Source organism: Drosophila erecta, unplaced genomic scaffold, assembly GCF_003286155.1.
Source record: "Drosophila erecta strain 14021-0224.00,06,07 unplaced genomic scaffold, DereRS2 tig00000021-arrow-pilon, whole genome shotgun sequence".
In the NCBI taxonomy this organism is placed as follows: domain Eukaryota; kingdom Metazoa; phylum Arthropoda; class Insecta; order Diptera; family Drosophilidae; genus Drosophila; species Drosophila erecta.
The window spans coordinates 11377616-11402291 of NW_020825198.1; the positions used below are offsets into that span (position 1 = coordinate 11377616).

The following is a 24676-nucleotide window of genomic DNA, read 5'->3' on the forward strand; positions in this document are numbered from 1 at the left end:
ATGCACCACTCGCTAACGTAAATCCCACACACGCCCAAAATCCCAAGCGCGTGGCGCAAGACAAAAATGGTTATCGATAGCATCGCACTAACATCGACGGCGAGCTATCGGTCCATCTCTAACGAACCCAGCAAGCCGGTGGTTGCGCGCGACATCGTCCCGCTTAAAAAAGAATTGAATAGACGGGGACATTGATTCGAATAAGTGCTGCTGATCAAGTGAGTACCCATTGCAGGGAGCAGCTCCAACTGCTTTCAGTCCTCCGAATCGGTTGTCAGCTGCGGCTTAATGGTCGGCTGCATCACTCGATCCTGGCGAGCTTTTCGGTGCGCGTGAGTGTGTGTGTCTCTGTGTGCAGGATATACTACATATATCCTTGTGTATCCTTTTAGTCTGGCTGGCGCCGCGTGTTTTTCGCGTGGGTGTGCTCGACAGTGTGTATGTTCTTACTTAAATGATTGCCAATACAATGTTTTCGAACAGAACACACTATGCAAAAACCGAAAGCGAGCAACAAATGCAAAATGTTTGAGTAGAAAAATCAATAAGCTGGCCAATCGATTGGATGGTGTGTCCAACAGCGGGGAGGTGGCTAAGTGGCTGGAAAAAGTGTTTTAGAGCTTCCCGGTCGGCCGAACTTTTACCCCAAAAATAGAAAAATACAGCAAAAGTATTGTTTTTGTCAAGTACAGTTACTTTTTGATATTTTGCAAAACAGTTTGACAGCCACTGTTTTCGTGTGCAGCTGTTTTCAAGTCTCTGTTGTGGTTGTTATTGTTGCTTCGCAGCTGCAGCCACACCAAAAACAACAACAGTAGCAACCACAACAAGAAAAACACCGACCCGAAGGTGAAAAGTGCGAGAGGATGCGCACTCTCTTCTGGCAGCTTCCAGACACTTCCCTCTCCCCCACCTTCTCCATCGCTCTCTGTCTCTCCCCTTAATTTCCCCACAACAACACGGCCCCGACCGCCCCTCTTTTGCTCATCCTATCGCGAAATTCTCCTGTATATTGTGAAATTTACCAATCTTTTGTTCTCTTTGTTTTCCTAATCGAGAAAATAAAAACTTCCAGTTACTCACTAGCTGGCTTCAAAAAATGAAGCCTAACTTAAGGCGTCATTTGCATCCTTGAATATTTTAGTAAATACTTTTAGTAAACGCCTCATGATTCAACATATTCTAATTACAATTTAGTTGACTCATAAAAGTAACCACTTTGCGAGAATTGATATGTTGTTTATGCTGTACTTCCGGTTAAATCAGAGTTTCTTTTTTCTGTACGACTTATAAAAATTATTTATAAATATTTCGGAAAAAATCTACTTTTTGTTATCATAATACATTGCTTACTCTTCTCTGCAAAGCTTAAAGATCCTGTTGAATTAAATCCCCTGTTCTTTTGAAAACGGAAATTAGAATACCTTCGTTCATAGCCAAGCCGCACTGTGATGAGCAAAGTACTAAGGGTAGCAGAGAAACTCCGGCATCTTGTTGTGTACAGTTTTTACGTTTCGGAACTAAATTTAACGAGCGGGCAGCCAACGAAGTAGAGCAGCTTTTCGATAAGCATTTAAACTTTAAAATAGCACAACGACAAACTAGCACAATTCCCGAGATCTGTATACAGATACGCATGTTTCAGAATTTCGAAAAAGAAAACATTTCGTTTTCGAAATCTCAGAATATCAGATCTTTGCGCGTACGTCAAGCAAAGAAATTATCAATTTTTTCAGCACCCAATGATATCATAGCATGGATTCTGTTTCGGTTTGCTCTGGGGCATGAATGAGTTGGTCTGGGTCCAAAGTGGGCGGTGGGTGGCAGCAACCCCGCAAGGTCAAAGCGTGTACACACTGGCCGCCGCATGGAAAGCGTGAGTGTGAGTGCGAACTGGACCGATTTTGATTCAGTGCATCATTCGGTCGGATGGCCATGGCTCTAGTGCCTCTCAAACTGCGGTTGTGGGTCACTTCAGAAATTTTAAGAAATTTACATTTTAAACGATATTTGCAGTTTACATATTTTGAGAATGGTATAGAAACTCAGCTTACGTTAAAACTTTACGACTACTGCCGTTCCTAGATTTACATATCACTTACAAAAGGAAAGACACAAAATATTGTCAACTAAACTATGTATGTATTAATATTTTAAAATACCAGCTTAGTTGTGAGTACTATTGATATTCTCCTAGCTTTACCAACTTTAAAAGCAAAAATAGTAATTCAATCGATCTCAGGCGGTTTCCAGAAATATTCAATACCCATTTTGCCTGTTGCCAAGTGCCCAAAAAATTTATTGAATGGGAGTGGAATTTCTATAGGCACACAGCACAAACGTGCATACATACATACATACATAATACATACATAATTGTTCATACTCGTACATATGTGAAATTCGATGAAGCGTTTATTTCTTTATTTTGTGCACACGTTTTGAGTATCAGCCGACAAACTCGTGATTCCTTTTTCGGATCGCGTGTGATGGAAAAAACCCAACAAAAACAACAGCTTCACAATTTAAACTCTTTTTATGAATGCCAAGAAGGTCGAATAGAAAGAATGAAAGATGGAGAGCGTAATCGGCAATAGCAAAAAAATTGCGAAACGAGCTTCGCACTCATTTTTGTTTACTTCAAAAACTTGTACAGTCACACGTGCCAGAAAGGTTACAGTGGTACAAAGGTACAGTGGTCTCTATTAATACCGACAGCTGAAAACTCAAAATGAATGAACTTAATTGAAGAACTTAAGTAAATTCTTGTGCTTGTAGTGCATGTAGTTTGCACAAGAAAGGTCATAGAAAAGTTAGCTAAAGTATACTTAAAAATTAAATATTTTGAATTGAACAATTTGAAATTGAACAAATAGCTCATGAGCATATTCATATTCATATTTTTAAGTTGATAAGATATCGCGCTACATGATGTCTTCCATTGCAATAACTTAAATGCAACTTATTCATTCAGTTGAATTCAATTTATGTTATTAATATCGTACTTCCTGGAGGTCTAATTTCTCACACATGCAGGTCACACAGCTTCGTGTGTTTTTGGGTTATTGCAGGTATTCGTTAATTACCAGAATGCATCCCCTTTCACACCTGAGTGCGTTTCCAATTGGATTGGGCCGAGCCCATTGAATGGGAAACGGGCTTCTCCATGGGCACAGTTTGACACTCACTGGAGTGGGCGGTGTTAATTTAAAACATGTTACCCCATGATTTTGTGGCGGTGGTGCGACCTTGAACTTGCGGCAGCAACCACCCCAAACTGGCAGGCGGCTTCAGCAAAACAACAAGTGGAACTTGTGTTGGCTCACTGAGCGTGCAGAAAATGTCCGCTTTGGGCCTCGATAATTCGCCCTGTCCGGCGTTTTTTCACCTCATCCGTCCTTGGGACAGTGCGGCAAATTAAATCAATATTAAATGCAGTTTACTGTTTGCAGTCAAAGTTGAAGTCAAGGTTGCCAGTGACGGCTGGTGCATCCGTGGATCCAAAAGTGCACACTTCGCACCTGAATCTGTATCAATAGGTGAACTGGCATTGGAAAATTGTCCTAAAAATAATATATTAAGGGGGTACGTGTTCCAAAGTCATAGGTAAAGTCATAAGTAAAGTCATAAGTAATCATAAGTATTTGTAAAATGTGAATGGCTTGCTGTGCGAATTTCACCACCTAAATGTAAAGCTCAAAACTTTTTGCAGTATACTTTTAGACATCTTTATAGTTGCTTGAAGTCTGAAGGTTTAGATGAAGCTCCGTCTTAAGAACTCCGTCTTGAAAGAAACAAGAACCATTTGTTCTAAGTGCATTTCGGACCTGTGCCATCTGTTGTTGTTTTGCAGTTGCCATTCAATCCATTTTAATTCCATTTCCATGGCATGCAATGTCAGGTGTACAGTGGGTACCGGCCTCCCAGCCACCCACTGCCCTCTGACCTTCGACCTATTCGGTCTTAACGGTTCATTTCAATTACAAACTGCCCACCCGCCAGGCAATAACTGTAATTACTCAATCCGCAATGGGCTAAAATTGATTTATTGCCAGTGGATTGCAAATAAAGATTTATCAATTCAATGATTGTTATCATCATCATGCATAATAAATTTTATTAACTGACCATCAATAAAATCACTATAAATTTCTATTTGTATTTGCTGTCCCTCTGTTCAATCGATCCCATTTATTTCACAATAAACAAACATTTATTTGCATATGCAGTGGCTATGAAAACTATGCACACTTGCGTGTTTGCATATTTGCGTATTTATAGCTCAAAAGTTCAAAATACGCCACTAAATTGGAAGCGATTACCACGAGCCCATGATTATTTCCTTCCCATTTCCCATTTTCCATTTCCATTTCCATTTCCATTGTGAGAATGGAAATGTGCACCCGATGGGTGGTACTGGATAGGTTGATGCGGGGGTGGAGCGATGACAAAGCACGCAAATATGGATATATCGTAACGAAGCGTCGGCATAAAGCGCTGCGACCTTGCAAAGCCGCGGTGTCAGCCATTGTCCCGGTTACTGTGCTCAACCCTCTGACCTCTGGCCCCACCACCTCCAACCTCCTCCTCCTGGTCCCACCACCCACCGCCTTTATGGCGGCACTTGTCTTCGACTTGCATTTGTGGGTGGGGTTTCCTGGGGTTTTCTTTGTTTATCTACCTCGGTCAAATGTGGGCTTGGTGTTGGTGGAAAGTGCGAAAGGAACATGCTATTTTCGCAGGTTTTATTTCGTTACCCCATAGGTAGTTAAATGGTTTACGATGTGGTTGGTACATATGTAAATTCAAATGGTTTATAAGGAGAACATATAGAAGAATAAACTTAAGCAAAGTTGTTAAACTTGGTAGCTATTTAATAATAATAATAACATGATTTAAAACACCATGTTTTAAGAGCATTTACATATTATTATTAGAAGATTATTAAATATAATTAGAATCCTTTAGGATTTTTTCTAGTATTTTAAAAATAAAATAACATCAGTAAGTCACGCAATCATCGATCTTTATTTTAAACAATGAAAGCGAATCGTTTGATGCATTTGCGATTGATGACAACAATCTGGACAATAATAACAATATCAGCCAGCGGCAATTCCAATTTCAATTGCGAATTTTCATTTGAAAAAGATCAAACCACGTCGGTCTAGTTGGATCTGGAAAAAACAATTGGATGAATACTAGAAACCAGTCAAACACACCAAACAATTGAATTTCAATTGGAAAACTCACTGAATGGCTGTGTGCTGCATGCTACGCGTTTAAAGTATACCTGTATACATATAAGTCAAACATATCGAAAGGCATTGAAAATGGCTGGAAATAGAAGCGATTTTAGGAACCAAATTTCAGCAGATGAAACTGGATTTCGTTTGTATTTTATGGGACTGGATCAGTTGTTGTACTCAAATAGTTTTCTGTGCTTAGGGGGGAAGGTTCAGTTGTTTTAGTATATACTAATCATAATGTCTAATTAATATCTAATTTAATCATAATGAATATTTTATCTTACTTTCAGACATGGTGAATAATTCTCTATGGTTGAAACAACTGTGCTACCCCAAACGTCAGGTAGGAAGAACTTAAAATTTGTTTGCGAAATAATTAAGAACAATATCCGTGTGTGTTTCAGTTTACCAACTCGACACCTCTTAACTCCTACTCAACATAACAAGAAACTTATAATAATTAATTTTTAACAAAACCAGCACACAACAATACTATCCACTTACTCAACAACATATACAGCATTCGTTTAACCTCAGAACGAAAATACAACAATTGCTAAAAGAGTTATCCCAGAAGTTAAACGATTTCAAGTGGGTTAATGTGGAGTGAATGCCTGTGAATACTTTCCCACATTGAGCATCGAATTCCAACGGCAACAGGAATTGGTCAGCGAAGGAGAAGGATTTTAATTTGGATTATTGTTCGTTTCGTTTCGGTGTTTTGTCCAGCCCAGGGCTATTTGTAGGATTTTATTTATTTATTGCTTAATTTAAGATAGAGCTGATCGTTAGCTTTGAGGCGAGCGACTCCAAACCGAAGGGTTTAATCAAAGAGTTAATATAGCAGGGTAATTAGTATCTTAGTACCTAAGTATCGCATCCTCGCAGTTCCAAGCGGCGAATTGTTGCCCCATTTTCATTATGAAAATAACGACAATGAAGTTTAAGCGCAAATATGGCTGTTTAGAGAATATTTGAAAAGAATTTCTCACTTATTAATCAATTTGGATTTTTGTTTCGACCCTCATTTGTTACGTAGTCTTGTATTTTATAAGTTCCAAACGACTGTTTTGCACAACTCAAGTCATCCACCCAGTTAAATCCGCACCACCCAATTACATACAGTTTGCGTTCAGTTTTCAAGGAGCAAGAAGAGCAATCAGTATTTAGTTAGAGTTGAGAGAATTTAGTGGATTGCGCCGAAGATTTTTGAATTACATTGAACACCGAATCTCACAATCGGCATCATGGAGAGCTTTGCGCCGGAATTACTATGGATGGTAGTCATAGGGTTCCTAATCGCCTTTGTCCTGGCCTTTGGCATCGGTGCCAACGACGTGGCCAACTCATTTGGCACCAGTGTCGGCTCTGGAGTTCTGACCATCCGGCAGGCATGCGTTCTGGCCACAATTTGCGAAATTTCCGGTGCCGTGTTAATTGGTAAGAAATAAAAAACGAAATATTATAATTGCATTTGCGAACTGTATAGATAATATCGATCTAATCGTACAGGCTACAAGGTATCGGACACCATGCGCAAGGGAATCCTGGAAGTTGGTCTATACGAGGGCGCCGAGGAGGTGCTAATGCTGGGCTGCGTGGCCGCTTTGGCCAGTAGTGCCGTTTGGCTGCTGGTGGCCACCTTTTTGAAGCTGCCCATCTCGGGAACGCACAGTATCGTGGGCTCTACCATTGGATTTTCACTAGTGGCGCGCGGCGTTCAGGGCCTGAAGTGGTCTACTTTGGGCACAATTGTTGGATCGTGGTTCATCTCACCGGTGCTGAGTGGAGTTGTGAGCATCCTGCTCTTCCTCGCCATTCGTCGCTTCATCCTACGTGCCCAGGAGCCGCTCAAGGCCGGATTTCGATCGCTGCCCATTTTCTATGGTGTAACGTTCTTCATCAACGTTATCAGTGTGGTGTTGGACGGCCCCAAGCTGCTCTACATGGACAATATACCCACTTGGATAGCTCTGACTGCCAGTTTTGGTCTTTCTATGCTGGTGGCTTTGCTTACGCAGTTGGTGGTGGTGCCTCTGCAGCGGCGCAAGATTGCCAAGCGACTGCGGGCCGAGAATCCTGTCAAGTTTAATTTCGAGGACTCTGTGGGTGAGTTATTTAGTATTAAGTGTGCTTTACTTTAACCGAATGTAGATATACTTAAGCAGTTGGGTTTTCACAATATCCGTATTGTCGAACATCTATTTCAGAGTCTTATATTTTCGATTTAATAGTCTAATGAGTCTATTTACTCATGTTAAATAAAGCGCGCATCAAAAATATGGTTCATTTGCTGTTTAAACAACCTCGAACTAACAATCGCAAGTAATCAAACATAAATGTATAAAATTGTTTGCTTGAGCGAAACGTGTTTAAGAAATCTTCCAACAATTTAGCTATAAATACTCTTGTTTTATCCAGACTACGTACAATAGTCTCACCAATCGCGGCTATAATCCAAGATGCAAGCCCATCTAATTATCTGTCTTGCCATCGTGGCCAGTGCAGCTGCTACTGCTCCTGCCGCTGCTGCTCCCACTGCTCCTGCCGCTGCTACTCCTACTGCTCCTGCCGCTGCTACTCCTCCTGCTCCTGCCGCTGCTACTCCTACTGCTCCTGCCGCTGCTACTCCCACTGCTCCTGCCGCTGCTACTACTACTGCTCCTGCCACTGCCCCCGCAACCACCGCCGCACCCACCACCGGGAGCACCTCATCGAGTAAGAAGAAGAAGACGATTGTCCACTACAAGAGGAAAATCCATAGGCCTGCCAAGCGGCGCACTATCCGACACTCCCGCAAAGGCAAGGGCAGGAAGAAGTCGTCCAACAAGACGGAATCCCGACGAAACTAAAGTTGAAACCCAATTTCGAATCCCCCCGACATAACAGATTTGGCCAGACAACTCTCGACATTCATTCCCGTGTTTTTCTTTTTCTTTTACTCTTATTTTTATATTTCCCTTAAGATTAAATGACTATATGATATTCTGAAATGAATACTCTTATTTGATGCAGACATAGTACAGTAAAATGAACATGTGCATACTTGATATGGTGGAAAGTGTCAAAACAAACAGAAGACATCGTTTCCGACCCTATAAAGTATATTTCTGATCAGAATCGCTAGGCGAAGCGATCTGACCATGTTAGTCTGTCCTTTGGACTGTGCTGCTAGGATTAAGCATGCAGACTCTAGCGAGTCTAGTGAAAAGATTGAAACGCCCACAAACCGCAAAAAAAAGATCGCTTTAAACATGTCGAGGTACTCGGCTGAATGGTGAATTGGTTTTCTCATACGAACTTTCTATATAGATGTAGATCTTAGTCGATATGAATATGATAAGTATCTGCGGCAAACTTAATATGCCTACACTATGGCAAAACCCAGGAAATATTCGAATAAAGTATTGTCAGTTAGCAGTTAAAGAACACAACTTTGATATTCAAGATATTTAAAACAATGAATGAATTCACCTTAGCTTATATTTAACTATTCTTCTTTCGAATAACTAAATATTGGAACTCCTTTTATAAACAAGCATTTAATTTCTTAACACGAATTTAAATATGATCACATAATAATAGTGAAATATCAATATGGTTAAGAATGTCCTTGTGGGTCGTTCAACTAGATCTTTAAGGTCTGAGGCATCCTTCTTAATGGTAGCCGTCTGGCAAGGAAGATAATTAGCTGTGAGCGCATTTTTAATGGATTCTTTTGTTGTTGGGACTATTGTGCTTTTGCCTAGCTGATTAGGCATAGTATTTAGAGCCAAGTTAATGAAAAATGTTTTCTTTGTTTGCGCAAGCAAGCAGTTTCTTTCTGCGTGTCAAGGCGCGGCTCATTATGTCATTTTTAAATTTTGTTAGATCTAGGTTATTTATACACAAAGGTTGTAGCCAATTTTAAACCAAAATACATATATTTAAGACTTAATTTTATATGCGACTTAAAATTGAACCAAATAATGAGGTCTTTGTTTTTCCAACAAATGTTTGGCTAATACTAATATAAACATTGATATGTTCTTCCAGAATCTTCCCCGTCGGGAAGTCCCAAGAAGCAGCGTCGTCCTCTGTCGCTGGTCAGCGAAGGCAAACCACTGCCAGCAATCGCAGAAATAACCGAGCTGGTCTCGTTGAGCGACAACTCGCCCAGGACCTTTAAGTTGGCTCCATTTGGCTTGGCGGCCAAGAACAACAATGCGCTCGGCGAGGAGTACAAGATCGATCCGCAGCTGATCAAAAAGGCCGAGGACCTGCTGGGCAAGGCAAGCCTGGACAACACGGACCTCACGATCACCAGTCTGAATTTTATCGACGAGCAGCAGCAACAACAGCAGCAGCAGCAAAATGGACGCAAGTTGCAGGAGTGCTTCAAGCGGATGCAATCGCCCAAGGAGGAGCAGAAGGTACCTGTTTAGTCCCAGCTAATTTGATTGCTTCGTCTAATCTGCGTTCGTTTTATTTTAAAGAACAAGGCGAACCCCATTGGCGCGGACTTGGAACCCGGGTCTACCAAAACTACCAATAACAACCTTCAAGTGGTGGAGAGCGGTGGCAGCCTTGATCTCATGATCAATTCCACTTTATCGCCCAATTCCAGCAAGGTTCCTCTGATCGAGAGCAAGGAGGCGCTGAATGAGCAGGAGGAGGAGCTCAAGCGTACGGCGGCCGGTGGGCGAAGACCTAGTGGCGCAGAGGAGACTCCGGAGATATCCATGCTATTCTCGTTCCTCCAGATCCTGACAGCCACCTTCGGCAGTTTCGCGCATGGCGGCAATGATGTGAGCAACGCCATCGGCCCACTAATTGCACTCTATATGATCTATCGCGAGGGATCGGTTATGCAGCAGGCTGAGAGTCCCATTTACATTCTAATCTATGGCGGCATCGGCATCTCTGTGGGTCTCTGGCTGTGGGGACGACGAGTCATCGAGACAATTGGCAATGACCTTACGAAAATTACCTCATCAACGTGAGTATTCATTATTATTCTATCCTATATCCCTAAAATATTTATTTCCTTTGAACTTCAACTCCTTTTCAGTGGCTTTACTATTGAAGTGGGAGCTGCCATCACCGTACTGCTGGCCAGCAAAATTGGCCTGCCCATTTCGACCACTCACTGCAAGGTCGGTTCGGTGGTTTTCGTGGGTCATGTGAGTGCTGCAGGTCGCACCAAGGGTCAGTCGAAGGTTCAGAGCAATAAGGACGCTCATAACGACGTTGCGCCCACGGATGATGGCAGTGTTGATTGGCATCTTTTCCGGAACATTGCCTATGCCTGGATCGTGACGGTGCCGGTTACGGCTGTTCTCAGCGCCGGAATGATGTATGTGCTGTGTGCCATCGCCGTGGACAACATGGGTGGAGCCTAAGTATGGAACAAAGAATGCCATTCAATTATTAATTGTAATTGCAAAACCAAAATAATGTTTCGTAATTGTACAAGTTGGAAAACACAAAACTTAATATTAAACACGCAAAAGGAAACTGAAGGAAAAGTGGTAAAATCTTAACTAAATTACTCGCCTAACTAAAGCATTGTTTTGAGCTCATAGAACGTCTCTGAGTCTAACTGATATTAATATTATTTAATATGTGTACGCCAAGCAAGTCGTGATTTGATTTTATATTTATACACCTCGATTAGTTTATACCCAACTTCACTTTACTTAAAAAAGCATTTAAAACTCACTTGTAAAGTTAGTTGCAACCACTCAAGTTATTTTACACCAATTAATAGATCAGAGCGAAACACTTGAATAAAATACAAACTATGTACAACAGAAAATGTTTATACATTGTTGTGAGAATAATTTTTATTTTATATTCTCTTATTTTCGTGTCAAATCCAATTGGTGTTTTTATTTCCAACCGGTAGACTTGGTTCAAAGTTCGGTTCATAACTATTCAAAATCGTACTTATGCGGCTCTCCAGTCCGGTTTAAATTTACATTCCATTGAGCGTCAGTTCGTAAAGTATTTCACTTTGTAGTTATACGGAAAATAAATACGAAGTTATGACACAGAATAATCTTTTATTTCAATACTTCGGATTCTTATCAACTTGTAGCTATACATCCGTTTTCTTTGTAACTGAATGGGTAAGATATCTAAAAGTATACTCAATAAGTTTTGAGCCGTACATTAGATGAAGGGTTATGGTGGTCTTAAGAAGATGTTTTACATTTCGTCTTGCTTAAGAAAGGAACAAGAACCATTTTAAGTGCATCTCGGACCTGTGCCATCTGTTGTTGTTTTGTAGTTGCCATTCAATCCATTTTATTTTCATCTCAGCGAAGAAGAAGGACTTTAATTTTAAAATTTAAAAAAATCGGTGTTTTGTCCAGCCCAGGGTTATTTGTAGGGTTTTATTTATTTATTGCTTAATTTAAGATAGAGCTGATCGTCAGCTTTGAGGCGAGCGACTCCAAACCGAAGGGTTTAATCAAAGAGTTAATATAGCAGGGTAATTAGTATCTTAGTACCTAAGTATCGCATCCTCGCAGTTCCAAGCGGCGAATTGTTGCCCCATTTTCATTATGAAAATAACGACAATGAAGTTTAAGCGCAAATATGGCTGTTTAGAGAATATTTGAAAAGAATTTCTCACTTATTAATCAATTTGGATTTTTGTTTCGACCCTCATTTGTTACGTAGTCTTGTATTTTATAAGTTCCAAACGACTGTTTTGCACAACTCAAGTCATCCACCCAGTTAAATCCGCACCACCCAATTACATACAGTTTGCGTTCAGTTTTCAAGGAGCAAGAAGAGCAATCAGTATTTAGTTAGAGTTGAGAGAATTTAGTGGATTGCGCCGAAGATTTTTGAATTACATTGAACACCGAATCTCACAATCGGCATCATGGAGAGCTTTGCGCCGGAATTACTATGGATGGTAGTCATAGGGTTCCTAATCGCCTTTGTCCTGGCCTTTGGCATCGGTGCCAACGACGTGGCCAACTCATTTGGCACCAGTGTCGGCTCTGGAGTTCTGACCATCCGGCAGGCATGCGTTCTGGCCACAATTTGCGAAATTTCCGGTGCCGTGTTAATTGGTAAGAAATAAAAAACGAAATATTATAATTGCATTTGCGAACTGTATAGATAATATCGATCTAATCGTACAGGCTACAAGGTATCGGACACCATGCGCAAGGGAATCCTGGAAGTTGGTCTATACGAGGGCGCCGAGGAGGTGCTAATGCTGGGCTGCGTGGCCGCTTTGGCCAGTAGTGCCGTTTGGCTGCTGGTGGCCACCTTTTTGAAGCTGCCCATTTCGGGAACGCACAGTATCGTGGGCTCTACCATTGGATTTTCACTAGTGGCGCGCGGCGTTCAGGGCCTGAAGAGGTGTACTTTGGGCACAATTGTTGGATCGTGGTTCATCTCACCGGTGCTGAGTGGAGTTGTGAGCATCCTGCTCTTCCTCGCCATTCGTCGCTTCATCCTACGTGCCCAGGAGCCGCTCAAGGCCGGATTTCGATCGCTGCCCATTTTCTATGGTGTAACGTTCTTCATCAACGTTATCAGTGTGGTGTTGGACGGCCCCAAGCTGCTCTACATGGACAATATACCCACTTGGATAGCTCTGACTGCCAGTTTTGGTCTTTCTATGCTGGTGGCTTTGCTTACGCAGTTGGTGGTGGTGCCTCTGCAGCGGCGCAAGATTGCCAAGCGACTGCGGGCCGAGAATCCTGTCAAGTTTAATTTCGAGGACTCTGTGGGTGAGTTATTTAGTATTAAGTGTGCTTTACTTTAACCGAATGTAGATATACTTAAGCAGTTGGGTTTTCACAATATCCGTATTGTCGAACATCTATTTCAGAGTCTTATATTTTCGATTTAATAGTCTAATGAGTCTATTTACTCATGTTAAATAAAGCGCGCATCAAAAATATGGTTCATTTGCTGTTTAAACAACCTCGAACTAACAATCGCAAGTAATCAAACATAAATGTATAAAATTGTTTGCTTGAGCGAAACGTGTTTAAGAAATCTTCCAACAATTTAGCTATAAATACTCTTGTTTTATCCAGACTACGTACAATAGTCTCACCAATCGCGGCTATAATCCAAGATGCAAGCCCATCTAATTATCTGTCTTGCCATCGTGGCCAGTGCAGCTGCTACTGCTCCTGCCGCTGCTGCTCCCACTGCTCCTGCCGCTGCTACTCCTACTGCTCCTGCCGCTGCTACTCCTCCTGCTCCTGCCGCTGCTACTCCTACTGCTCCTGCCGCTGCTACTCCCACTGCTCCTGCCGCTGCTACTACTACTGCTCCTGCCACTGCCCCCGCAACCACCGCCGCACCCACCACCGGGAGCACCTCATCGAGTAAGAAGAAGAAGACGATTGTCCACTACAAGAGGAAAATCCATAGGCCTGCCAAGCGGCGCACTATCCGACACTCCCGCAAAGGCAAGGGCAGGAAGAAGTCGTCCAACAAGACGGAATCCCGACGAAACTAAAGTTGAAACCCAATTTCGAATCCCCCCGACATAACAGATTTGGCCAGACAACTCTCGACATTCATTCCCGTGTTTTTCTTTTTCTTTTACTCTTATTTTTATATTTCCCTTAAGATTAAATGACTATATTATATTCTGAAATGAATACTCTTATTTAATGCAGACATAGTACAGTAAAATGAACATGTGCATACTTGATATGGTGGAAAGTGTCAAAACAAACAGAAGACATCGTTTCCGACCCTATAAAGTATATTTCTGATCAGAATCGCTAGGCGAAGCGATCTGACCATATTAGTCTGTCCTTTGGACTGTGCTGCTAGGATTAAGCATGCAGACTCTAGCGAGTCTACTAGTGAAAAGATTGAAACGCCCACAAACCGCAAAAAAAAGATCGCTTTAAACATGTCGAGGTACTCGGCTGAATGGTGAATTGGTTTTCTCATACGAACTTTCTATATAGATGTAGATCTTAGTCGATATGAATATGATAAGTATCTGCGGCAATAAAGAATTAAAGTATTGTCAGTTAGCAGTTAAAGAACACAACAATTGATGTTTTTATTTCCAACCGGTAGACTTGGTTCAAAGTTCGGTTCATAACTATTCAAAATCGTACTTATGCGGCTCTCCAGTCCGGTTTAAATTTACATTCCATTGAGCGTCAGTTATTAAAGTATTTCACTTTGTAGTTAAACGGAAAATAAATACGAAGTTATGACGCAGAATAATCTTTTATTTCAATACTTCGGATTCTTATTAACTTGTAGCTATACATTCGTTTTCTTTGTAACTGAATGATTATTTTTAAAGATTCTAGGTATTTCGAAAAGAAATAAACATAGGCTACAATTAAGTAAGCTTTAGTATTAATAGCCTAGTTTTACATTTAAAATGTGTGGTATTGATCTTTGTTTACACAACCTACATTTACTGAAATATTTTGCGACTCGATTTTAAACGGCTGTTTGATGTTTGTTTAAGGAAAACAAGTCTGAGATCGCCCAGACGGAAGCACAACCGTCATAGCGGCCTAAAACGTCGTTAAGGTTGCGATTCCAGCTAACAACTTTTCTCGCCATCGTGGCATTCGTTTCGACTGCCTGGGCTGATCCTGCCACTGATCCGTCCATTATTCCGGCCACTATTCCGGCCATATTTCCACGGATCCCACCGTCACCCACGACACACATCACTCCCTCTTCGGAAGCAGCGGCACCGTGGCACCAAGTAGGCAGACGACTACCATAGTCCACCACAAAAGGAAAATCAAAGGCAAGGGGAAGAACTGATCCCGTCGGATCTAGTTGATTTAGATCTAGTTGAACGAACCCCACGCACCTTGTTGGCCCTAATGTTACTTTACTCTTAGTAAGTTTTCAGTTTTTAATTTAAATAAAATTTTGCAGTTTTTAGATGTTTTTTGAAAATCAGTATAGATCTGCAAGCTTGAATCATTCAAACTGTTAAACTTTCTTCTGTGGCTTGGAAATTATTCAATAGTTATTGCATAACGGCTCTGGACATGGGTTCCCCGTGGCGGATGAGTAATATTATTTCATATTACTTAAATATTTCAGATTAAAACATTTATTAACAGGCTTTTCATTGCAGCGCTGAAATTCTAAAAAAAAAAAAATTAAAGTATACATTTAACATTTCGATTTGTTAACATGCATATTTAGCTCATAGCTCGCAGCAACGTTGGCCGAGAAATATGTCGACTTTTTGGCTTATTCGAAATGGCCAAGAAAGCCCCGCAAAAGTTAGTTTCATGTGAAAGCTTGAGTGGGGAAGCTTTTGAGCGCGTGGCGCTCGAAGAGTGTGCTCGGTAGCTCCAACTTGGAATCAGTTGAGTTTTAAGATTCGATGTGTTCGGTTCGCTATTTCCGATACCGCGTGATCTAAAGAAAACCCGGTTTGGTGCACTCTAAACTCGTAACGATCCCAAAAATACTTCGGAAATAATTTGGAGTGCCAAGTGCTCGGGTTTTTTGACAAAAACATAATTGTGAGAATTGATAAACTAGCTCAGTGCCATTTTTGGATTTACGCATTCGGATTTGTACTGAAACCACATTTCTGGCGATCAAAAGGTATGGGTTTGTCCCTTCTGACTTACAACTATCTATTCTATATCTATTTATAATAGCCGGGTGGGCAGCTTCCGTCCCATATCCGGCCTTCCTTTCTATTTGCCACATTTCTAGGCCCACTTGCAGTTCAATGGATTTCCACAAATACAAGTATTACTTAATTTCTTTGCTTAATCCGATTTGCGTGCATTGAACTTTTCATCTTTGGGTATTTTTCCCTGTTGCTGTTGTAGTCGCTGTTATTGTTATTGTTTTTTTTTTTTATTTGCACCAACTTCTTGTGGTTTATTCTTGTTGTTGGTGCTGCTGCTGCGACTGTTGATTGTTTTTTGTTTCTCCATCTCAGTCTGGCGAAGCAAACGGCTTGTTCTCATTTTATTTAATGAGTTCCCCGGCATTTGAGCCTTTGTTTTGCATTATTCGAAACCCTGTTTGTTCAATAGGTTCAAAACGCTTCAGCCATTCAAGCCAAAGCGAAATTATTAGCAAGTGAATTTGACTTTTATGGGGCATTCTGATATCGCTTAGTGTTGAATGAAGAAGTCTGTATTATGGTATTTGTTGTCTTTTTGTATACATTTAGAAAAGGCTCAAAATAATCTACCATAAATAGTTTTATAATATTTTAAATAGAAAGGGGGGTCAGAAGCCTTTCAATAGAAGCAATATTCAACCATTTTAGTTCAGAAGCAATTTATATTTATATTTGTAGTTGAGTAACTTATCTTATTTCTTGCTTATGTTCTCAGAGTATAATGTACTTTCACGCAAAAAGTTACTAGATAGATTTCTTCCGATGGAATTCCTGGCTGTCAACACGACATGGTGAACTCTTTAGCAAAATGAATAAGCTGTTAAACTCCAGCCAGCCAGTGGATCGATGTCAAAATTCTGAGCGCAGCATGTGCGACCCATTTTGGTTGGTCCATGAGCCACCTGTTCGATCTCCCGGAGAGTTGACCGGGCTCATTATGGCTCCCAGCTAGCGGTTTTCCCCTTGAAAGCGATGCCGACACCTGAAGATCGAAGACCTATTGAAAACCCATTTGCGAACCCTCAGAAAAAGCCAAAGCCAGAGCCAAACCCAAAGCCCAAAATCCAATCGCCGCGAAAGCCACAAAGCCAATTCTGTGCAGAACAAAAGCCAAACGATCGGAGCCATTAAGCCTGGCCAAGAGTTTCCAGTTGGCCAAAAGTCATTAAAGACAAAAATCTATTGAAAACGGCAAACAACACGCCTTAAAAAATACCTTGGCTCTCGTTGTGGCGGTGTGGGGTAAAAATATTTCTGCTGCTGCACACGGGAGTTTTCGTTTTGGTGTGGGCCAGGTGGCATGGATGTATACATGTGTACATGTACACAGATGCCATGCCCCGCCTTTGCCTCCCCGTGTTAGCCATGTTAATTACGCGCTTATCAGTTCGTTACAAACGCTGGAGTTTCTCTCTACGCCAGGAGGAGAGTCCAGCACAGCCCGCAATTACGTGTAGAGTGTCCGGCTCTTAGGCCACGTCGAATTCCACAGGCGTTCTAATTTCTTTGCTCTCTTTTCGCTGCGATTAATCAAAATTGTATCTATCGGATGCAAGGCTTCTGCAGATGTATAGGTGTACTGTAATTACTGGATTCTGCATATGAGTACATAATGATAACCCTCGGAGCGATCCATTCGCGCTCCATTCGCGCTCCATGCCATTTGGCTCACTTTCTCCTCCTTTCCGCGAATGGGGCTTCAACTGGTGGGAGTGGCCACTCCCCCGCCCCCATCGACGATTCAATTTGACAATCTATAAAAATATTGATGATAATATTCAGAAAGTATGAAAGCCAATGCAGGTAGAGATTGGTGCTCATACTTACCCACTTTCAGGCGGCCACTTGAGGTGTGCAACCACTTTAATTAAGAAAACCATTTATATCGATCGTAAAATGGAGTTTGGTTACTTCTGTATGTCAAAAGTTTTATTTTTATATTCATGGTTTGAATTTGTATTGGTATATTTAAATTAATGTCAGTCAAGAATCCAGAGCACCATGAATTTGTAATCAGCCATTTCCTATGTGATATGGATATGAATCAAGTAAATTCCAAAGTTTAACATTTTATCTGTTTTTAACTGACACAGAGAATACGTAAGATAATGCTATGAAATGTTTTTCATTTTTGATTTATGGACATTGCATTGCGTAATCAAGTCACCTGCATAAGCATAAAGAAATCAATAAACTTGTCACCCGAAAAGGGAAAACTAAGTGCACATTTTCCGCTTGCGCAATCAGCCGAAGAAGCCACCAAAATCGCAGACGAATGCTGTTCCAAAAAAACTGCATAGGTGAATACGGCGCCCGAATAATGGCTACTTTCTAATGCTGTTTCCTGATGTCCCATGGTTTTCTTAAGATTTTCTGTTTTCTTGTTTTTCTTCCGTTTTGTCGGCTTGCCAGGGACATTATCGCCCCGAAAACCGAAAACCGAAAACTCACTTGACAGCCAGACGCCGCCCCTCCGCCGCCCCCTTTGCCGCATTGTCATTGAAGTCCGTCGACTCCGCGCAGACCAACTGCATTTCCCACTCAAGACAACATTTCATAAAGTTTATTAAACTTTAACCAAATTGTTAAAGCGCCTCCCCCCTCGGCTCCTCATTCGCTGCTGTAGGCGCTGCAAACGAGTCCGTCAACTTTGGCCAGCCTCGGACCAAAACAAACTGCCACATTGGCCGGAGTGGTTGGCTGGAACGCATTGGTAGTGGGAATGGTAATGGTTATGGCTCTAACCACTCGGTATCGGCATGGGGGAATTTCGTAGTTTTTAGTTTTCCTTGAACTGGCAAACATTTTCCACAAACACTCCACTCGAATCATATTCCACCGCAGTCACAGTCGGGCGGGATTTTTTTGCATTTGCCTTCGTGTTCGCCGGCCGAGAATCGCAAATTAATTTTCACATTGCGTTAAGTGTCAAAAAGTAAAATCTATTAAGCGATCACTTCCTCCAGGGGAAAACGCAATGGGGAAATGCATGCAAATCACAAATGCACTCTTATGCAATTGAACTGTGCGGATTTGGGACCACATTTTGGTATTGGGGGAAATATTATGCCGCTTTTATTAGTATTTACTAAACGGTGGTGCATTTAATTCATGTTGGTTGTTTAATACGAAGATCTTATCTCAAAAATAGCACATAATTAATATTTTGTTGTTTCAGTAGCGAGTTTTCTTAGAAAGGTACACCTACAAAACCAAACTCTAGTTAATGTCAACTGATTTTGAATACTGTGCAAGAAAATTGGCACCCAAATGCGTTAATGTCACTTAACCTGACAATTAGTTGCAAACTCTTCAATTGACAGCGAAGAAAGTTAAGAAATTTGCCCAGAAGGAAAGTTTATTCCTTTTAAGAAGTCATTAGCAATTCAAATTGAATGTACATATGCATATACCTACTTTACGAACTATTTGTTACTATCTTCTCCTTTGACTTAAGCTAAAGGTCGCAACTCTAACTCGCGCTCAAACACACAGAGCCAAAGTTTATCCATATAAATAAACTCACTCTCATGCAAGTAGACAATGCGATTCGAACAATAACAAAACATGCCAGTGCATTTGACTTAATTAGGAAATTGTACAAGTGCATGAGCTGAACCCTAAGACTCCAAAGGCAATTGCCATTAGCCACATTAACCGCATTTTTCCATTCCGTCAGGCAGTCGGGTAAACCAAGCGATATGTCACCACTTGACTAGCCGCCTTTTCCATTCCATTTCCCGCCCTCAACCACGTTGTTGCAAGTAGTTGCAGCTTTGCCTCTAATGCTGCACTTGCATTTGCATTGAAAGTTGTTTTGGTTCGGTTCCAATTGAAATTGAAAATTCCAGCAGGGAATCGCGTTTCATTCAACTTGGCTGACTGGCAATGGATCGCAGGGAAAAATGTACTGATTTGGTATTGAAATTTTTCATTTGCCGGCCAAACCTGATGACATTGAAGAAGTTGAGTAAAATGTCAGGGGTTATTAATGGGTTTTTGTGAAGTCTATGAAAAAAGTCACTTGTCACTTATGAAAATAATTTTGGCCAACATAAAGTAATGTTGCTCACAAGGAGTATATGTTTAAGATTTTAGTTTACATAACTTTATTCATGTTTATTAAATTTTATAATATTAAGAATGTTAACATCGAAATAGGGAATAAAATAGCACCATTTTTTCACATTTACCTATTTAAGTTAAATAGTTTTATCTCCAAAAAAGTATAGATTGCAGCAATTTACTCCAAATTTGCTATATTTATTTATTACCTCATTTTCGGTTACTACAGTGCTGCCCGCTCTTTGCCTGCGCAGAACAAGTTTAACCATTAACCATTTCGATTGTGAGACTGAAAACCTTAGCTATATATATTCGTGGTTCAGAGAGTAAAGAATGCGGCAATAAACGCCAGCAGCCAATAAACATAATTGCTCGACGGTTTTGCCAATCATTTCGTGGGCGTGTCTAAGTATTTTTCCTGTGAATTTCTATTGCAACGATTTATTTCATAGAAAATCAATTGAATGCGGCCGAAACATTCATTAAAAAATGCCGAAACGCCTGGGACAATTGGACATTGCGCATACGCCCGGTTGGCCACAATTTGATTATGGAAGTGCAATTCCATTGGTTTCCTCATCGAATCTCGAATGCAATTTACTCCCCACCCACTTTTTTCGACACGCGAAATAATAACACGCATATCGACCCAATTTCAATACTATCTTTTATATTTTTTTCGATTTGCTCTCCGTTGAAAAGGCAAGTGGAACAAGTTTTCGGCTTGATCCAATGACCTCAAAGCGAACAAATTCAAATTGAGCGGGCCAGAAAAGTGTGCAAAGTGTGGCTAAGTAAAAAAGTTCACACCTAAAAGGCTTTGCTGCAAAAAGTAAAAAGCCACGATTTATTTGGGCCAAAATGCAGGTGAATAGCCGGCGAATAAGCTAAATTTCAATCGTTGTACAGCTCACTCCGTCTAAGTCTCTGTTTCAATTCGGTTTTCTGTACAGTTTTCAGTTTTACCTTGCCCAGCCCAGCAAATCGACTTTTGTGCCCATTTTCAATGCAAATCGCATTAAGGCAAATGTTGCAAACGGCAGCCAGCAGCTTTTGCACACACGCCACAGGTAATTTGTAACAATTTCTTAATGACCAAAGCAGCAGAGAGGCACAAAAAAGCGAGCAAACAAGCCTCGAAAACGGTGAAATGAAATTAACTGAAATGTTATTGATAGCCAAGTTGTAGCTGCAGACATGCAGATCCAAATTGGGAAGATTAAATGGTTTACAAAGCAACTTTGTTATGTTTTTAAAAAATTGCAAACAACATAAATGGTTGATACAGTTTCAAAAACAAAGTCTCCAACGAACTAAATGGGTTTCTTCAGCAGACAAATTACAGCGCTTCAAATTTCTTATGCTCTGTATTGCCGAAAATAACTTGTTTGAATTTGAAGTGAAAGAATTTGAAGAAGAACGTGACTTTTTGTAATAAATTGTACCCAACTTCAATATATTTTAAAATTTTAATTTTTACATACTTCTCAACGAATCTAGTATACCCTTTTACTCTACGAGTAACGGGTATAAATATGCTTACTCCACCACACTATTATTACCTGATTAGTGTGGCACTTATTTCATTTTGTCTGCAGTTTACGTCAATACCATGCATCAGGCTAAGTCAGCTATTTGAACTTAATTGCCTTTCGGTTTTATTAAGTGGCTAATAAGAGCGTCTATATTGGCAGCATGGATGGCTCTGTGAAACTGCTAATACTTATTACAGTCCATTTGCGTGGATAATCTGCAATTGCCGTAGACTTTCGACTGATGAAGTTTGGACGATCTCCGTTCGTTGGCTTTATGGGGTTTTCATTTTGCATACTCCTCACAATCTCATGCCAAATAAATCGCATCGTTTTGGCCAATGTGAAAGAGAAAGAGGAGGCTGTTTAACTTTTTCGGGCTCATGCGCTTGCCAAATAATGCTTTTGTTTAAGAATAGTTTATGCTTTTAAAGAGTTATTATCTCGGACTTTCAGATGAAAGAAAAGATGAGCTGAAATACTTTCTCAAGTTGCTCGTGGGAAAATATAAAAAATGTAGATTTGAAACTCCAAAAATAATGTATACAAAACTAAACAATTGTTTTTTATACATATATATTTTGATTTATTCCTCGTTAACTTTAAATTGGTCATTAATAATGTTATTTTTTCTGTTCTATTCTAGGTCTGTAAATCACTTTTTTGGTCTTGGATGAGCTAAGCTCGCGATTTCTCGGCGCAATTTCTATTTTTAATCGAGGCTCAAGTATGTACATATGTGGGTTGGGATTTTAATGCAAATGAGCATCGACAACAAGCAAACGAATCAAAAATGCTAATTACGCAGGTAGAAATCAAAGTTCGGCCAGCAAATGTGAAAAGGAAAGCCAAAAAATGGCCAAGTCTTCGGGCCATCGCGACTGCCAATCAATGTGACTATTTGCTTAATGGAAATTGAATTTTTGGCCATTGCAGACGGATTGAGATTTATGCCAAATGTCTGCGAGCTTTCAAGTTCAATGCAATGGGAAATTTCAATTAACGTAGGAAAAAAATACCCAAAAAATAGAAATTGGCCACTTGAAAGCGATTCACCGCCGTGGGCACACAAAAAATACAGAGGAAGCGACTGATGACCAGATACAAAGATATATATATGTATATATAGCTACAAAGATACAACGAGCGGTCTTGTCAACCCAACCTACGCTTTTTCTGCACTTGACCGGCTAATGGCTTTTTTGCGTTTCATTGAGCCAAGCCAACTTAAAAAAAGAAGAGAGGAAACTGTCCAGCATCTTGGCTTTTCACAATTTGGCAGCTTGTTGAAAGTGAAATGTGTGAAAATGGCTAATTAAACGCACGAATGCCCCGCAACAAGTACACATCTTCTTCTTCTCGGCTTGGGATAATGTGATGTGCCTAGCTCACGTAGCGGGGTTTCACTATATGGCTAATTATGAAATTTCATTCTGTCCAACGTTTTTTGTTTTTTGTTTTACCGCCTTCTTAGTTTTGGAGAGCAAGTCATTTCCGTCGGTTTATTGAGTGATGTTTACGACTGCCGATCCCCGAAAACCAAAACTTGAAAGCGCCATTTGTTTACTTCTGTTTCACTTTTCTCGTTCTGTTAGTGGATCAACAGAAATGTTTAATGAAACGCAGCACGTAGCTTTAATTACGCTTCAGGTTTGTTGCCTGAGTCTTTTGTTTTACGACTAATTCAAGCCGCAAATGTTTATAATAAAACTGGTCGACCATAATTGGGTTTATAGTTTTGATTTAATGTTTTGTTCATTTGGTACATAAACCTACAAATTTTAGAATTGCTAAGGATGGGCATTAGAAAGATGAAAATATTAAACACGAAATTTGTGTTAAAATGGTAATCTTTCTAGTGTTATTAGAACTTTAAGCGCTTTCTTTATGCGATAATCTTTAAAGACACCGGATTTCGCAATAAGAGGGAATCTCTTACAAAATTAAATGGCGAATTCAGTTCGTAATTTATGCAAATCTCTTGAACTCATGCATGAACCGTTGAACTCCAATACAGAGAATAAACTGAATAGAAATCCGAACCTCCCAAAAGTTTTCAATAATGAAAATGACAGATTGGCAGTCGGCAAGAAAGGAGAAATTCTGTGAATAGCAAATGCAAATTTCAATTTGCATAATGTAATTTTACCCAAAATTATAGGTTCTGTAACAGGTTATTTATTCACAATCGTTGGAATGCAAGCACAAACAAAAGCAACCGAGCAAAAATAAAAATCAATTCTAGCACAGATTTAAAACTGGTTTTTTCTAATCAAAACTGTGTCAAATCTTCGAGAATGCGCCGCAGACTTACTCAGATATTTCAAATTGCAATAAAAAATATTTGCTTTAATCAGTTGCCTCGAATGGCAAATCGAATATTTCAGTGGCTTCTCGGTTTTTTCTTTAGACATTCTCAAAACTAATTGGGCCTCCGACTGCATAAATAAACGCGGAGCGGTCGTTTAGGTTCATTGACTTGGATTTTAATACGATTTCATGGTGCGGGGTTTATAACTGTGCCACCTTTCTGAAGTCGATTAACTTTAGTAACGTAGATTTTAGAAAAGTATCAACTGTCCGCAGTGGGAAAGTTTCAGGTGAAAGGGCAGTCAGATCTTTTATTTTTCATTTTATAAAATGTATTATGCAAATGCCACATCTTTTTAATTGCAACCTTGAATCACACGGACTTTATCTGTTTGGTAAAGCAAATAAATCACTTTAAGCAAATAAATATTTCAAAAATACAAATCTGTGTTTATTCAGCGGATTCATTATGCGCCGTTTTTGTTGTCGTATATTTGGACAAATATTTATTTGGGATTACTTGGGATTATTTTAATATACTCGAGAATAATTCCACCAAAAAGCTGCAATTTGTGTATATTTATTCAAGTAATGAGCGAATCGTTTTTGGCGTAACAAATTCACGGGGCTTGGTTAGCTTTGGAACTTATAATGGAATATATACATTTAAGCCATGCTATGGTACTGACGGATTCCTTTTATATAGCAACCAATCTTGACTGCTATTGCTTTTGTTCTCAGTCAACTGATCTCTGTTATTTGGGCTTGTTGTGGCGTTGTTGCGGTTAGTGCGGTTAGTAGAGTTGCACTGTTGAAAATAAAAGTGAGCGCCGTCTTCTTAGAGGCTTTTGATTGTGGCTTGCCATCTATGTATTTGTATCTGACAGATATTCAATCTTCATCTTCGCCAT

At 40.2% G+C, this 24676-nt stretch overlaps 3 protein-coding genes across 3 annotated transcripts in view; all 3 read left to right on the forward strand.

Moving 5' to 3' along the window:
* Positions 1 to 69: 69 nt before the first annotated feature.
* LOC6543852 (sodium-dependent phosphate transporter 1-B) lies at positions 70 to 11286 on the forward strand. The gene is made up of 7 exons (XM_001972317.3): positions 70 to 218; positions 5540 to 5592; positions 5654 to 6689; positions 6762 to 7358; positions 9285 to 9661; positions 9725 to 10227; positions 10300 to 11286. Exons 3-7 carry the CDS (start codon positions 6497 to 6499, stop codon positions 10628 to 10630), a joined length of 2001 nt encoding a protein of 666 aa, XP_001972353.2. The 5' UTR covers positions 70 to 218; positions 5540 to 5592; positions 5654 to 6496; the 3' UTR covers positions 10631 to 11286.
* A 353-nt stretch (positions 11287 to 11639) lies between these two features.
* On the forward strand, positions 11640 to 13133 carry LOC6543853 (sodium-dependent phosphate transporter 1-A). The gene is given in 3 exon segments (XM_026976872.1): positions 11640 to 12316; positions 12389 to 12895; positions 12898 to 13133. Coding segments are annotated over 3 exon segments (771 nt in total). The 5' UTR covers positions 11640 to 12123; the 3' UTR covers positions 12969 to 13133.
* A 2440-nt stretch (positions 13134 to 15573) lies between these two features.
* LOC6543855 overlaps positions 15574 to 24676 on the forward strand; it is a 28005-nt gene continuing 18902 nt past the window's right edge. The window contains exon 1 of the mRNA XM_001972320.3: positions 15574 to 15824. The gene's annotated coding sequence lies outside the window, so the exon portion shown is untranslated. The remainder of the gene's footprint in view (positions 15825 to 24676) is intronic.

Excerpts from the sequence above, each read along its gene's own strand:
- LOC6543852 (XM_001972317.3), top strand. The coding sequence starts at position 6,497 with ATGGAGAGCTTTGCGCCGGAATTACTATGGATGGTAGTCATAGGGTTC. Across the intron at positions 9,662-9,724 it reads CGCCCAAGGAGGAGCAGAAG|AACAAGGCGAACCCCATTGG; the intron begins GTACCTGTTTAG and ends TTTATTTTAAAG. Across the intron at positions 10,228-10,299 it reads ACGAAAATTACCTCATCAAC|TGGCTTTACTATTGAAGTGG; the intron begins GTGAGTATTCAT and ends ACTCCTTTTCAG.